Consider the following 16,671-nt stretch of genomic DNA (forward strand, 5'->3'; position numbering starts at 1 on the left):
TCAGTCTCCTTGTATTTTAAGAGGTGGCAGGGTCACAGGGCTACACTCGTGGACTGCTTTTACTTTATAGTGGTGGAGTGGTGGGGTGGTGGGTCTGTTGTCCTCAGCTTGGCAGCAGGAGATGCTGTTCCCAGGGGCATGGGGTCCATAGAAGTGGTGGGGGTTGGGGGGGTGGGCGCAAAAGAATGAGGAGGGCACAGCTGCCTCTGTTTTGGGTTTCCCCAACTCATTTTTTCTTTGTACTCTGTTCACCAGGAGCCTTCACATAAATGGGTCCCGTCATGCCTCCCAGTAAGAAGCCAGAAAGCTCAGGAATTCGCGTCTCCAGTGGGCTGAGTCAGTGTTACCGGGGCGGTGGTTTCTCCAAGGCCCTGCAGGAGGACGATGACCTCGACTTCTCTCTGCCTGACATCCGATTAGAAGAGGGGGCCATGGAAGATGAGGAGCTGACCAATTTGAACTGGCTTCACGAGAGCAAGAACTTGCTGAAGAGCTTCGGGGAGTCAGTCCTCAGGAGTGTCAGCCCTGTCCAGGACCTGGACGATGACACCCCTCCATCCCCTGCCCACTCTGACATGCCCTACGATGCCAGGCAGAACCCCAACTGCAAACCCCCCTACTCCTTCAGCTGCCTCATATTTATGGCCATCGAGGACTCTCCAACCAAGCGCCTGCCAGTAAAGGATATCTACAACTGGATCTTGGAACATTTTCCGTATTTTGCAAATGCACCTACTGGGTGGAAAAACTCAGTGAGACACAATTTGTCTTTGAATAAGTGTTTTAAGAAAGTGGACAAGGAGAGGAGTCAGGTAAGCTCTTTGGGTCTGGAACTCAAGTTTTTCTTTTTTAAAAATGTGCCCTTTCTCCCCATGAAAAAACAATGTCGAGGGATGTAAATTCACTACACCGAAGGGCGCAGTTATAATTGAGTAATTTTATTTCATTCATTTGGTGGCAGAGAACGTCCTTTGCCTTCAACATGGTCATTGGACGGTGTTTCTGGTGTTCATGCTGGATTGAGGGTTTCCCACTGTGGTATCTGAACATAATCACAAAACGGTGGTTCGCATACTTGATTGGTTCTTGGGATCATCGCTCAATGTGGATGGGTCCCTTTGGCTTTGCAGTACGGACACAGGTCCATGTTCCAAGGACAGCCATTAACCGTGGGGTATGTATGTATACATTGGAGGAAAATTGCCACCTGGGACAAGAGAAAAATGACATTTCTTTTCTAAGTGTTAACTTGGAGAGGGGCAGCCTCTCCAGGATTCTAGAATAAATGGACAGTAATGGGCATTGGAGGTGGCCAAACAGTACACTCCCATACCGGACAAAGACGTGGATTGCCGAGGGGACTCCGATAAAATTGGCGTACACGTAAGTGGTAACTTCAAAACAACGGGTATGAAAAATCGGGGTCAAGTTCCCTTTAGAGATGGGCTTCCAAGAGATTGACTTTTGACTGTACGGTCTTAGTCCAGGTTTCCTGGTCTGCTGAAGCGAGAGAGTGTCTGTAATATCATGGTAGGAACAGTAGAGAGAGGGTTGACAGGGCTGGAACGCAGAGCTGCGGTCTGACTTTGGAGTTCTGAAAAGGTAACAGCTGCATTTGGGACGTAAGCTGGGAAATGTTCTGGCCCCAGAGTTGTCACATTATTCCTGTATGTTTCAGCCTGGGTTTTCATGGTAGTGACATTTCAGTGTATAGCTGGAGATCTGCTTTTGCCCCTTTTTGAAGTTCGGCTGTGGGTCCACTGGCTGTGCAGTGTTGGGGCCTTTCCTTCTCCAGAAACATGGTCCTGTTTGCAGTAAAATCTAAGCTGGAGAAAACTCTGCTCGTCTTGGGCGTGGAAGAGTATGAATCAAGAAGGGGTGACGCCATATTTCTCCTTGCTGCAGCTGGGACACGTTTTTCTGCAAATGCTGTTCCCCTGGAGTTTATGTTCAAGATGGGGAGTGGGCATGCAGGGTTTGAGGAGGGGGCTTGCTTGGGAACACCGGCAAAGATGTGGACACTCAGGAGCTTTGCCTTTGACTGCTGGGCCAGGCGATGCCTGGGTCTGGTGTGCACATGCAAATAGACCGCACGTCCGTATTTTTCACTAAGTGTGACATTTGTGGGGCGCTGCCGCTGTCCCTGCGTGTCCACTGCTCTCTATCCTTCCCTCCACCTCGCCGAAGGGGCACACGGAGACCGACCTCGTACTTGGTCTGTTGACTGCTTTACCATTCTTCTTTGAACTTAAAGAGGGTTCACCGCAGCCCCGTCAAGATCCAAGTCCATGCTATTAAACATTTCTGTATAGCTGGGTCTTTATGGTTAGGAGGGGAAAATCTTAGAAAGCAACTCCAGGATGAGAAGACAGTGAAGAAAATGCTGTCCAGGTCCCCCAGAGTCGCATGTCCCTGAGAAGGCGGCGAACAGCACGTTCAGTTTGGCACGAACCTGTCCTGCGTGTCACCGCCCGCCTGGCTCCGTGTTTGCCCGAAGCCAGCACACAGAAAAGTAACTGAGCAAAAGCTCACTCAGAGCCATTCAACAAAGCAGCTCCGCAGTGTGCAGTGAGACTCGGACGGAGCCCTCCCTCCCCCGAGTGACAGGTGTGTTGGGCGGGGTGTGTGTGTGAGTGAAGGCACATAGGCTGGAGTGCCATCTCCCCCTTGTGTGCCCCCAGCCCCCGCTCTGGGAGTCCATTTTTCCAGGGGTGACGGTTGTCCTGTGGAAGGGGAATGGCTTTATGGATTTGAGATTGTTAATCTTAGGAAATGTGGGGTTCCGGATTCCTAGCTGTGCCGACCTGTATTGACGTGTTTCTTATCGGATGCCAGTCAGTGTTGTCGTTGGGAGGTTGTTCCCATTGTTTGTGATTTTACGAGAATAGAGCCCAGAGTGTGAGTTTTCCTCCGTTTCTCCTCCTTTCTTGGGTTACTCCCACCGCTTTCCAGGGTGCCCGTGCTGGCCCCTCCATTTGGGGTTTCTCCTCTGGCTAGCTCAGTAAAGGGGAAGGCATTCTCCCTGACACTTTGCTCAGTGAAAGCCTCTTTGGCTGTACAGGTAAGCTTGTTTTTCTCCCCCCGCCCCGGGGGATTTTACTTGCTGGTAGCTTCCACATTGAGGTTGGGCCACTGTGCAGCGACCAAGTGCCCCCGAATGTTGGTGAGAAATATGTGTTCGTTGAAGGGGGAGAACGGAAGGCTTGCACATTGTAGACAAATTCTTTTTTTTCTTCTGAAAGTGTGGAACACAGTTTTAAGCTCAGTATAACTGAGATTGCAGGATCCGGTGTGGTCCTTATCCTTGCGGGCTTGGAACACGTCCCCTGCTGGATACCTGCCTGCCTGGGATGTGGGAGAGGGATCTTCCAAGACTGCACCAGCAACCCCTGCGGCACCGCGCCATGAGCATTTCTGGCTCCCGCCCTGGAGATGCTCATTCAGTCGGTTTGAGGTGGGTTGGGGACGGATTGGTGGTTCTGATAAGCTCTATGGGTGTTTCTGACTTGCAGCCAGATTTGAGACTCCCTGAACTACATGCCCTCTTGGGTTCTTTCCAAAGCTGAGATTTCATCGGGAACATCTCATGAATGAGTAAGTCGGGGAGAATAGACAGTTTTGCTTCCATTTCTCTCTCTCTTCTCTCTCTCTCTCTCTCTTTTTTTTTTTTTAAGATTTTATTTATTTGATAGAGACAGCAAGAGAAGGAACACAAGCCGGGGGAGTGGGAGAGAGAGTGGGAGAGGGAGAAGCAGGCTTCCTGCCGAGCAGAGCACCCGATGTGGGGCTTGATCCCAGAACCCTGGGATCATGACCTGAGTTGATGGCAGATACTTAACAACTGAGCCACCCAGGTGCCTCTACATTTTACTCTTATAAGACTTGGATACATAAAGACTTAAAAGGGATTGTGAAAGATAGAATTTTTTTTTTTTTGTAATCCTAGAGAAATTCAGACACACATGGAGAGAGTAGCGTGATGACTCCCTCTCACCCCCGTTGCCCACAACCAGCTCGAGAGTTCACAAGCTTCGAAGCAGATCCAGATCTCAAGTCCTTTTTTTTTTGTTTTTTTTTTTAACTTTTATTTTTTTTTTCCCCCCCATGTTCTTTTACCTACCGTGTGCAGAAGAAAAATCGCCAGGTTTTACATCAGCTCAATTCCGGCATCTCCCTGAACCAAGCAAACACTTCCTTGGTCTCACCTAATATCAGATCCATATTTAGAGATCTCTGAGGATTTATAGAATGTTTGATTGAATTGGGATCCAAACGTGGTTTATGCTGTGCAGTTGGCTGTTAGGTGCCTGGCGTCTGTTTTCCTGGACAGCAGCCTCGGCCGCTCCCCTTTCCAGTGCCCTTCCTCATTAGGGACCCATCCATTGTGCTCTGGAGTGGCCCAGCTTCCGGTGGCTTCATGGCAATTTCATTTAGCATGTTCTTTTATCCCCTTGTATTTCTGTGAAATGGAAGTAAGGCTGGATCAAGTTTGGCCCCCCCACCCCCCCAAAATGCTTTATAGACCATTCTCCCTTGTTCTCACGTGAGGAAGGCTGGTGGCCCCTGCTGGGGATGCCGAGTGTCAGCTGTGGGCCCACGCGGGGTTGGCTGTTTGCACCTGTGCAGAGTTCCCCACCAGCAGTGGCTGGACCTTTGCCTGAATCAATCACAGGAGAGTTTCAAAGTCTGAGAATTAAGTTTTATACCCCATAAATACAGATCTTGGTTAAGACTGTAAGATGAGCCCCTGCTAACCTCTCTGAGTACTTGTAAAGGAGAAGTAAAGTGCCATTCCCTTTTACAGACTGAATTATAACCGCTTGGGTATGTGTGTTTCTATTTCTGTGCCTTCTCTTTACTTCTTACTAGTTTAATGAAAAATGTTGTTGCAAGAGGGTTTACCAAGGAAACACTGTACAAAAGTATATTTATTGGGATGCCTGGGTGGGTCAGTTCTTAAGCGTCTACCTTCGGCCAGGTTCATGATCCCAGGATGCTGGGATTAAGCCCCGCATCTGGCTCCTGCTCAGCGGGAAGCCTGCTTCTCCCTCTCCCACTCCCCCCTACTTGTGCTCCCTCTCTTGCTGTGTCTCTCTCTGTTAAATAAATAAATAAATAAATATATTTTTAAAAAGTATGTTGGGGCGCCTGGGTGGCTCAGTGGGTTAAAGCCTCTGCCTTCGGCTCAGGTCATGATCTCAGGGTCCTGGGATCAAGCCCCGCATTGGGCTCTCTGCTCAGCGGCGAGCCTGCTTCCCCCTGTCTCTCTGCCTGCCTCTCTGCCTGCTTCTGATCTCTGTCTGCCAAATAAATAAATAAAAGGTATGTTTATTATATCCAGAGCTGGGTTTTTTTTTATTATTTATTTTATTATTATTATTATTATTTTTTAGTATTCTCTGTTTGCAGCAGGAGGCTGGAACCCACAACCTCGAGAGTCAGAGTCGCATGCTTTTTTCCTACTTAGCCAGCCACATGCCCCCTGGGCTGAGTGCTTTAAATACAGTTTTAGCTTATTGTCTTGGTTGAAAGAGGAGTGGATTAGAAGCCAGGCTACCTGGTTCTAGCTTTGATGCTGGTGCTAAGCTGTCTCGGCTCTCACGCGGAAGCAGGAATTTGTAATGGCCAGCCTTCTTCACTGGGGTCTTTGGAGATCAGAGGCTCTGCAGACAGCCTGAAATTATTGACCGCGTGCCCTGTGACTCTGCATGTTGCGTATTCCTGGAGGATCCCAAGATTTTGTTCATTCGATAAAAAGCGGATGAACAAATGGAACCTCCGACTCAGGAGAAGGGAAAAGCCACGTGTATTTTGTAATAACAGTAACAGACACAATATGGAAACCCCTTCTTTGAACCCTCCATATGCCATATCCCACTTCCTCACTACAGTCCTGTGAGGTGGGTCCTATTTTCCTTCTTCAGATAGGTGAGGGGTTAAGCTCAGAGCGGTTAAGGAACTCCCCGGAGGTCACAAAGCGGGTAAGTGGGAGAATGGGAACTCACCTTCCCTCCGTCCAGGTTTGGAGGGCCTTCCGCTTAAACTAACCTGGGTGCTCGAATACACTAGGTAGACAGGCTGTTGCCGGTGATCTCTCCATTCTTCCTCAAAATAGTCTATGAACATGACCTATAGGGAACTAAAATAACACCAGTAAACCCAGAATTTACTTTGGGGGTGCAGGGTGGAGAAAGAAACACAGAGAATCTTTTTGTGCTGTTGAGATGGGGCCAGATTCTGTCGTGGTCAGCAAATGGGAAGAGAGATGTGGCATCTGTACGAAGCCTACCACTGCCCTCTCGACTTCCTGCTTCCAGGATCCCTTCCAGGTCCCCTCCACTCATCTGGCCCTTGCAAGTCCAGGGTCCCTTCTCTGTGCACAGACACTGTTCACACAAGCTCTCCCTTCCAGTTGCCAGGTCCCTTATGTTGCGCTTCTCCATCCACGTAGATGAGATTTTTTTCTCAAAGGCAGATTGGAAAATGATCTCTGACGTGGCGGGACACCCCCATATGCACTGTTGCCTCTAATCTGCCCCCCACTTTGGTAGTGTCAGCGCCGTATCAGGAGCCTTTCCCGTTGCCGTGATGCTAGTCAGTGTACCCGTTCCAGTGATGGTGCTTTTAGGAAGAAGAGATGACTTCTTTTATTTTGGGTAAGGGATGCCCTTGGAAGGACTCCGTAGTCTGGTTTTGGTGGGGAAGGTCCTAAAAATCAGGGTAATGTGGAATCGGGGGACAGGCGGAAAATGAAAGTTTCTTCCTATGGGCTGCCTCTTGCTCACCAGTGCATACTGCCCAGCACGTGGCTTTTTCTTGTCCGTGCTAAACGTAGACTTTGTTGCCTTAGAAGGTTGAAACCTTTTCATGGCGTCCCAGCGCCTGAAGTAAATAGAACCCCTTGTCGCCAGCCCTGGAATAGGGAGCGTTTCGTACCAGCATCCGGTCATTCCAAGAAGCCCGTACCATCCTTGGCCACGTTCTCCCACCGATCCCAGCGCTCTGCTTTTTTCTGATTCTTCCAGATACTAGATGCATTGGCGGGGGTGGGGGGAATGCATTTCTGTTGTCCCAATCTTGCCGGCTGTTCATTGTCTGCTCATTCGCTCGTTCAAAAGACTTCTTAAAATATCCGTTATTGTCCGTTCCTACTCTACTCAGTACACCAAGTGCTGGAAGGATGCAGAGTTGAATGTGCGGCTGGTGGTCCAGTGAGCCCCCCCAACCCCCTTTCCTCCTGGCTCCTGGAACTTACCAGCAGAAGCCCGTCCTTCCTCCCTGTCCCCTCCTTTTGCTTATGTTTCCTGTTTCTCCCATCATTCCTTTCTGGCCCTTCTGTTTCAAAAATACACTGTTTTCTCAGGTCCTCCCATAGTGATGGCTGTTACTGACCTCGCTAAGGAGCCCTACAAGTCTTCTGGAAAGCTTGGTTCTTCTGGACTCGAGGGCCCCACTGGTGGTCAGTAGCTCTCCCCATGAATGGTTCAAAAAATGTCGTGTTTTCTTTGGTAGGGCTACCTGGTACCTGGTAGGTGTATGGGGTGCATCTTCTTTGAAGCACTGCCTGGATATCCAAGCAACAAGAAATTGCTCTCAGAACCTCCCCCCGTTGAGCTGAAGAGGCTTTGGGATTTCCCTTTGAAATCACTTTCGCTGCAGGATAATTCTCTGCAGTAAATAATATGGGAAGTTGGCGCACTGACCTCCTATTTGAAAGTCATAGGTTTTGCTTCTTTCATAAATAATGATGGGTTGTTTGGATTAATCCATCGTCTCTCTCTTTCAGAGCCCTTGGTCATCTTAATGCTGTTAAGTTTTGGCAAGATGATGGCAGGTCTTAGATTTTATAGAAAATTCCCCATCTTCCCAGTGGACATTTTTGCACTTGAAACAGATGACTGTGTATTTTTAAAAGGCTAATGTAGTGTTTTGCTAATACTGTGGTTTATTAGGCAGGTCTTTTGTTTATGAATTTTGGTTTTATGGTCACCTTAAAGTACCTTATTCCCAATCCCCACTCTTGTCACTTTTAGTATTTGCCGCTTGTCTCAGTGAATACATCTGTGTAGCCCTGTGAGGGTTAATCTTTTGGCTGCATTTGGTTTAACATGGGCCTGAAGTTACTGTCAGAACTTCCCAGATGGTTCCGTGGAGGACCTCCGTGTTAGTAGGTCGTCAGTGTCTCTTTACCTGTGATTTCAGAGAAACCAGGGTCCTCTCCTTATTAGTTTGTTCAGTAGAATTATTTGGTAACATGAAAGGTTAAGTTAAAAAGCGAGATCTGGTTCTTGCCTTTTGGGAGCTTGATTGCAGGGAAATAGGAGCCATAATAAAAAATGAAGAAGAAACCAGCACAGGTATGGGAAGCGTGCCAGGTTAGTGAGGTGACAGGTGTCGTTTGAGGTCAGAAAGCTTCTCTTCCCCAAAATGGGTCATGTAGGTACTCTTCATGGGGGGGAAGCACTCGACTAAATATAGGAAGCATTCTTCTGGTGTGGGAATGAGCACGGGACCTCCAAGGATGGATAAGGTAGGATGAGGTTTGACTATTCTAGAAAATTCAAGCAACAGTGAATTAAACACACTACAAGGGGATTAGTCTGCCACATAGAATAAGTCTTGAGGAGCTGGGCAGAGACACACATCCCATCTCTCTGCTCTGCTGTTCTTGGTCAGTGCTGGTTTCCATTCTCAGAGGCTTCTCGTGGTTGGAGGTGGCATCAGCTAGCATGTTTCCATGTAGGAAGTAGGAAGGGGTATGCAGGGAAGGACCCAAGGTGGGGGTCCCAATGATGTAGCAGTTTGTTTTTTTTTTTTTAATTTTTATTTATTTATTTGACAGAGAGAATACGAGCAGGCGGAGTAGCAGGCTCCCCACTGAGGAGGGAGCCAGATGTGGGGCTTAATCCCAGGATCCTGGGGTCATGACCTGAGCCGAAGGCACTCGCTTAACCAACTAGCCATCCAGGCACCTCTGAGTTAGCGGTTTTAAGGAGCTTTTTTGGAAACCCCACGGTCTGCTTTCATCTCATTGGCTGTCCTCTGGTCACATGACTGCAAAACAGGCTAAGAAAGGTAGTCTTGTGGCTGGGCCCACTGCAGTCCCAAATAAAACGTTGCTTGTGTTGCTAAGCAAGCGTGGGATTTTCTGTCACTGGGGTCTAGAGGAGATGAATGTTGCTGGACTCAAGGGACGTGTTGGAACAGTGTCAGGGAAGAGGAAGGAGAGAGACGGGTGGTCAGGGAGGTTATGTAAGTAAGAGTAAGGTGTCGGTGGGGAAGCTAGGACAGCAAGGGGGAAACTTTAAATTGCTCTGGTAACTTAACTAAAGCAGAGACGCTGACCCATTTTTTTTTTTGTTTAAAACATGGCAGTTAACCAAGGTTTTGCTTCAAGATATTCTGGTTAAATTGCATTTAATATTTTCAAAAGCAATAGCTTGATAGAGGTGAAGATGTAGTCTGTGCCAAGTATGATAAGAAAAGCAAGGAAATGTATGGTTGAAGATAGCACTGTAAAGTTGTTTTTTCAATAATAACCTGCCAGTTTGCCGTGTGAGGTTACAGAGCATTCCAAGAACGGGATGAAGTCTTTGATGTGTGTGTGTACACGCGCTCACGGGTGTGTGAACTCAGCAGGAGACCAGTCAATACAGGCGGAGAGATTGTGCTGCTTCCCGGGGGAGACGCTCTCCAGTGACCCCTTGGTCTCGTCCTCTTGTCCCCACAGGATAGGTGGAGTTCCGCTCTGTGCCCGGTGGGTTCAAGTTCAGGCTTGTCTTCCATTTGCTGGGGTTCTGTGAAATGCCTCTCAGAGGCTGTGTCTGTACTCCTCTAGGGGCAGGACCGAGAAGTGATTTAACTAATGTCACTAGACAGAAAACAGTCAGCTAGCAGGACGTTTGTACACTTTGTTTTTAGGAGGAAAAAAAAAAAAAGGCCAAGTCACATGAGCGCTACTCTCATCATGGCTCTCGTGGGGGTGGGGGGAAGCATCCGGGGTCTCCTGAAATCAGAGTACAGCAGTGTGGCCCAGAGCTGCGCCCCGCGCAGTATTCTGAGAATACCGCATGGAATGCTCAATTCTTTCAGTGTCTTCCAAAGATGCCATCATGAAAAGGGAGAACCTGTGTTCGTAGCCTTGATTCCGAGACCCTGCAGAAGCCTTAGTTTGCAAAGTAAAAATAGATTCAGCATTTGCCAAAAAAGTAGCTTCGTCCTTTTAGAAGCATTTTTAGCAGTGATCATTCATGCCACACATACATGGGGAGTGCCAAGCACAGTTTGGGTGCCTAGGCTATAGCGGTAACCTGTTATAGTTAATTACCCATCTGTTCTAGACTATCCATAGGGCGGGAAGAAGGGGAGGGCGATGTCCATGTTAAATAGTAGGTCCATACATGGACGCCTGGGTAAGAGATCAGATAGTGATACACGCAATGAAGATACAACAGGGTAATTTGCTGGAGAGGGGTGGGGAGGAGAGCAGGAGGCTTCCTGGAGGTGCTTTCGGGCCATGCTTTAAATGGCAATAGGGGTGCTGCAAAGATTGGAACAGAGAGCACAGCAGGTGCAGAGGCCCTGAGGTAGCAACAGCTTGAAATGTCCAAGGAAAAGAAAGAAGGCTAGTAGAAAGCACATTAAAGAGGGAGAATGAGACGTTTTAAAGGCACATCAGGGAGAGAAGCATGTATCTGGGCTGGTTCCAGTGGTGGTTAGAGATGACAAGAAATGGTGCTGGCTTAGACCAGAGTTGGGGTTTGCAGATGAGGGGTTGTGGGCAGATGAGCGTTGGGAAGTCAGATGGCGGACAGAGCAGAAATTCTGTTTTGACCATGTTAAATTTGAGGTGGCTTTTGAACATCTGAGCGGAGCTATCAGTTTGGAGCTTTGATATGTGAGTTTCAAGCTCAGCAGAGAAGTCAGAGCAGAGGTATAAATCTGGGACACATTAGCACTTAGTTGGTGGGAACTAAAGAGGATTTCTGGATTATCTCTCCATCAGAAAGGAAAAATCAAACCTCTGTTTCAGTTCTTACTAAAAATTACATTTCCATTACCGTTTGACTAGAGAATTCATTTTAGGGTATCTTCAGCATGGGGAATAAAAACAAAAGAAGTTCATATTTAGAGGGAAAAATTCAGAATTATTTCAAAAACAACTTACCTGTAGTTATTATAGTTCCTGCCTGTAGTTTTGCAGGCAGAAAACAAACCTTTGCTTTTTGTAACGAGATGGTAATTTCTAATTGTGCTCCGGGCTGGTGGTGCCTCGGAGATGGGGAGAGAAATGCACTCTAGTAAACACCCCATTTAGCAAAGCCCCCTAACCCATGACTTCCCTGAGTTCCCTGCCATCTGGTCCCTGGCTGGAGAGAGGAATTTTTCTTGTATATGTGTTTCCATAGCAACGAGTTTGCAGTTGATATGGAAAGTAAGCAGTTGCCTTAGCAACAGAGTTGCTGATGTGGTAGCTCCCCAGCTTCCAGGGAATGGAGAAGCTGACCAAACTAGTTTAGATGCATCGAGTAGGGCACTGTAATGTAGGGCTGCACACGCCAGCCCTGCCAGTGTAAGATCCCTTCTGCTTTAAAAGAGATCGCAGCCCCTCCCCTCCACCAGAAGGAAGGCTTACTGAGGTAATAAATCAGACAGAAGTAGCTGCTGTCAGTTGAAATAGATTATAAGAGGGATTTCCCGGTGGAATTTATTTAGTTTCTCTTAAAGGAGAATGTTGTAGTTTGGTTGCAAGGAAAGGAAAGCCACCCAGGCTGGCATCTGTAAAAGAGTGTTTGTCCCAAAGATAGAATAATCAGTCCCACCGGGCAGATGGTGAGGCACAAAAAAACACGTCCTGGGTCCGTCGTCCCTCAGTGGTTCCTCGGGGATGCTCATCCCCACCTTTCTGTGGGTTCCAGTTTCTTCTTTGCAGTCTAGCTTCCTCTGTGTGGCTGTTGAGGGCTTACTGCGATGGAAACTTGGGAGCCAGCCCCCTCGACGTGGTGGTCGCCGTGCCCAGAGACATCAGCCCCATCATTTCTGTGCAGTGTCTCTCTCATAGTTCCAGACACACAGACTTGGTCATCCTGGGCTAGATGCTCAGGTCTGGTCGAAACAAGGGCAGGGTTTTCTGGATCCCGGCATCTGCTGGGATGCTCCTTCATGTGGGCTGGGGTCAGGGCTGGAAACCTGCCTGCCACAAAAAAATTTGGAAACCTTTGGTCTTTCAAAAACATTTCAGTAATGAAAATAAAAATAAGAGGAGCTTTTGAGTGTTTTATATTCTTTTTCCCTTTGTGTCTCCTCAGGGCACCTGTCCCCAGGTGTTGGAGACTAATATACCAGTGAATACTGGGACCATCCAAGTCTCCTTTCTGATTCTTTATCATTGCTGTGATGACTTCATCTTCCTTGCATTTTGTTTCCATAGATTTGGAGCTGGCATTTCCCAAACTAGCAAAGTTTTTCTTTGGTGGCCACTTCTTCCTGCCAGCTGCCCTCAAATTGCCTATAATCACAGGGTTGAGTGATTACCCAAAATTATGAACTCTAGCCCCCTGTTCTAGACAGGAATAAATGTCAGCTATCCAACACAAGTTGTCCAGATTTTCAAGATCAAGAGATTGGGTAATGGTTCTTGCTAACCGGCCCATGTCATCCCAACATGGGGAAAAAACGTAATTACTCTGTGCAGGGACTGGCAGAGACAATACAGAGAGATTACCAAACTTTGGTGTCGTGGACTGGGCAAAGATAAAAAGAGACCAGAAAGATTAAAAGTGGCATTTGCCATTTACCAAAGGATTGACCAATGGCCAAGATTACATGGTTTGGAAATCCAAAGGAGAAAAATGATGCCTAATGGGAAGTGGAACCATAGTGGGACTCCTGGGGACGGCACAGAATTTCATTAGCTGGACCCTTCAGGAAAACCAGGACAACAGGGGTAGTTGGCAAGGAGAGAGGAGGTCATGAGTCAGCAGGGTTAGCTTGCCATGGTCAGGGGGGAGCGGGCAGCCTGGGGAATAGAATGGGAAGTCATATGCGTGAAGCCGAGTGTGCAAAATGGGAACTGATATTTTCACAGAGCTTATGGGGCGCTGTTTGGAATTGCGTGAGGCATTTGTATCTATGAACTTACAGCTTTCCAGCAACTGCAAAGTCAATATTAGGTTCTTTTTACAGGTGGAGAAACTGAGGCTCAGAAAGATTCCATGGCTTGCTGAGATGACATGACCCAGATGTTGAAACCAAGATTCTTCTTCCTTTTCCTTTCTCAGAGGGCTCCTGTAGGACAGAGAGGAAGGTAGTTTGGGCTGGACCGTGGGGTTCTTGGGAGCCACAGCCGGGAATCGAGCCTCTGCTCTGAAGGCAGTAGGGAGCCCTCAGACATTTCTGAGCATGGGCACCACAGAAACACAGGTACGAAGCAGGAGCCCAGAGGTTTGCACAACAGCCCTGTTCTCCATGCAGGAGGCCACAGCAGTCCCAGAATGATTTTCTATAGACTCAACTAACGTGGACCAGACTTTTATTTAAAAAAAAAAAAAACCCAATCTGCAACTCATTTTCATTTTAACTGTTTGACTCTCATTTTTATTTAGTGGATCCTATTTTTGCTGACTATTGCTTTTATTTGTTGGTTTTGACCATTGCTTTTATTTATTTGTCACTGCTTGGATTTATGTCTTGACCCTTCTGGAATTCAGGCAGTGAGTAGAGGAAGAAGACGAATGACCCACCCCTCAGCAGGACCCTGTGGATCTGGTCATTTTCTGATGTTGAGATAGATTGTTACCCCCTTCTGCTTGAGATGCTGATGTCTTTTCCCCTCCGGTGTTACAGGGAAGCACAGTAATGCTAATCTTTTAGTTCGGCCGAGTAGGTGATTTTACTCATTCTTTTGTTTGTTTAACCACACTGAGTTCTTAGAATGTGGAGGACATTGCACTAGGTGCTGTGTACGCGGGGGGGGGGCACAGAGAAGCAGCGCTGGGTCCTTGGAGGACACCTTGGGGTCACCCCTGATGCTTCCCTCTTCTTGACTCTCAAACCCAATCGGTTACAAAGATCTCTTGATTAGGCCCTCGGCTCTCCTGTTCTCTCTGATCTCCACTGTCCCTCCTGAAGTCCATCTGCTAGAGTGCTGCCAGAGGCTTCAGTACCCAGACTCGAATTCTCTCCCAGCCCTTGGGTGGTTCCTGTTACCTCCAGTGGTTTGTCTCAAAGTGTGGCTCTGACCACCAGCTTTAGAATAATCTAGAATGTTTATTAGAAATGCAGATTTCTGGGCCTTAGCCCCACCGAGAACCTGTGGTACTGCTGCCTGGGAATCGGCATTTACACAAGCTCCCCCAGATGATTCTGTTTTACCCTGAAATTTGAAAGCAAGGTTTAGAGGACCTAGTTCAAACCCTTCAGCAGGGTTTATGAGGTCTGCCTTTTTAATACTTTTTTTTTTTTTATTATGGGTGATTTCAGGACTGTATCATAATGGACTTCAAAGTCCAGTGTGGTTCTCGTGGGAGTTGACACAACATATGTATTATTCACGGGGGCCCCATCTTGTTCCATCCTTTCTCCCCTTGGCCCTTCCCACCCTCTCTGCTCTAGCAGTTTAATTTAATTTAATTTGATTTAATTTTTTAAAGATTTATTTGAGAGGGAGAGAGCACACACGTGAGTGGGGTAAGGGGCACAGGGAAAGAATCCTGAAGCAGACTAAGTCGCCCAGGCACCCCCTTGCTGGCTGGATTATTTTAAAGCAAATCCCAGGCACCAAATTATATTGTGATGGCTTCAAATATTTCAGAATGCATCTCTAATACATGATGAGAACACACACACACACACACACACACACCCTACAAAACCATTATCACTCCTAAAAACAAGTTACTGTGATTCTTTACTGTCCCCTAAAATCCAGTCCATTTTAGAATTTACCTGATTGTTTAAAAAAAAAAGGATTCAGCAGTGGTTTACTCAAATTAGAATCCAAAGCAGGTCCACATGTGGCATTTCCTTGATGTGTCTCTTAAATCTCTTTTTGATCTGTGCTCCTTCCTCTTCTCTCCCCCTCACCATTTAAAGGAAGCTCTTTTCCCTTTCATCCCCTTCTCCATCATTATTCTGATGTTCCAGTCTTTTCACCATATCCCAGGACTCCCCGTTCCTCCAAAGGCCATGTGCTCTAATGCTGACCGTCACTTGTGCATTCTGTTCTCTCTGCCCAAAATACTCTTCCTCCTTTTTTCTCCTCCGGACGCCGCGTTCTCCACTTGGGTGACCCTGGTCAGCTCCATCTCTGCAAAACCTTCCCGACCACCCCTTCCCGTTGTGGTTTTTGTTCTTCACTTTGCCTCCTACTTGATGGTATGGTTCCCCTCTCCCTTCCCTCCCCACCCTGAGATGCAGAGCAGGGATCACGTGTTACCCATTTTGGCATCTCTGGGGGCCAGCATGTTGCCTGCCATGGGCTAAGTCCCCTTGAAATCCCTTACGAGAGAATGGATGAACCGTCAGCCACCAGTTCAAGTGTTTATGATAAATGTAGGGTCAGCTTTTTGGAAATACTTGAGTATTTACTGTTATAATAAGGTTTGTGTCCCCTGCGTGAGTAGCTTTCTCTAATTAGGAAGAGTACCGCTTTCTAATGGTTTCTCCATTCACTGTAAGACTGGGTTTGCCCGATTAACTGCCTCCGGCTGCCTTCAGTGGCCAGCGTTGTGGACATCACTACCACCCTCTTGTCAAGAATTAATGAAAGGAAGAGAGCCTTTGCGTCGAATGTCCTGACCAAGGAGTGTTCTACAGGTGGGAGAGAAAGAGGTGGTTCAAGCCATATGACGGAATTGCCCCTCGCCCTAGGAAGTTCACTGAGTTGTACATAACATCCGATAGTGTGTCACTTCCGTGAGAGTGAATGCAAGCACGACAGATTTTCTTACCTGTCGGTGTTCCTTGGACCTTAGAGATCTCTTCCCTGGGATCCTAGAAGGCCACGTTGGTTTACAGAAGAGTCTGAGGTCCAGACAGTGCAAGTGACGTGCCGAAAACCCGTCTCTCTGGGTGAAGAGCCCAGGGCCAAGCCTTTTCTTGTCCGATGCTCCTCTCTGCATTATCTCACTGCGTCCCTGAGGCCTTGAGATGCCCATTAATTGGAAATGGACGTGAACTTGTGCCCTTTACACGGGGTTTATTTTCCTTCATGTGTCTTACTTTGAGTCACTGAGTGTACTGAGTTTTTAAAATAAATGATGTATCATTTTCTGTTCATGACCTTTGAAAATAATGCTCAAAGCTATCACATATTTTGTTTCATTAACTACTTGGACTATCCTTGAATTTTAGTTTTTGAATGAGTCTGTGGACACTGTTTTGCATTACCTGCTAATTCACATTCTGACCATCGATGAAATCCACACAGATCCTTCCTGGTGAGCAAAAGACCTGGTCCTGTTTGTTAATACGGGTGTTATGTGTAGGGAATGCAAATTATCAAGAAGCGCTGACCAGTGTAGTCAGAGGACTGTTGCAACATTTTTTACTTGAAGATATGTCCTGATTAACTCTATATTCACTATCTCTGTTTTTTTTTTTTTTTTTTTTAAGATTTATTTATCTTAGCATGCCCCATGCACGAGTGGGGAAAGGGGCAGAGGGAAAGAC

The 16,671-nt window shown here is 47.3% G+C and overlaps 1 protein-coding gene and 1 long non-coding RNA gene across 11 annotated transcripts in view; both read left to right on the top strand.

Moving 5' to 3' along the window:
• FOXN3 (forkhead box N3) overlaps positions 1-16,671 on the top strand; it is a 394,050-nt gene that overhangs the window by 176,270 nt on the left and 201,109 nt on the right. For all 10 annotated transcript variants that reach the window (XM_032344710.1, XM_032344709.1, XM_032344713.1 and 7 more), the window contains one exon: positions 256-812. In XM_032344710.1, the coding sequence (XP_032200601.1) occupies positions 270-812 (543 nt within the window). In that variant the 5' untranslated portion in view covers positions 256-269. The remainder of the gene's footprint in view (positions 1-255; positions 813-16,671) is intronic.
• LOC116591642 lies at positions 821-13,550 on the top strand. Its single transcript, XR_004286087.1, has 2 exons — positions 821-3,594; positions 13,186-13,550. It is a non-coding gene; the product is annotated as an uncharacterized LOC116591642 (long non-coding RNA).

The sequence above is a fragment of the Mustela erminea genome, chromosome 5, assembly GCF_009829155.1.
Source record: "Mustela erminea isolate mMusErm1 chromosome 5, mMusErm1.Pri, whole genome shotgun sequence".
NCBI classification, from domain to species: Eukaryota; Metazoa; Chordata; class Mammalia; order Carnivora; family Mustelidae; genus Mustela; species Mustela erminea.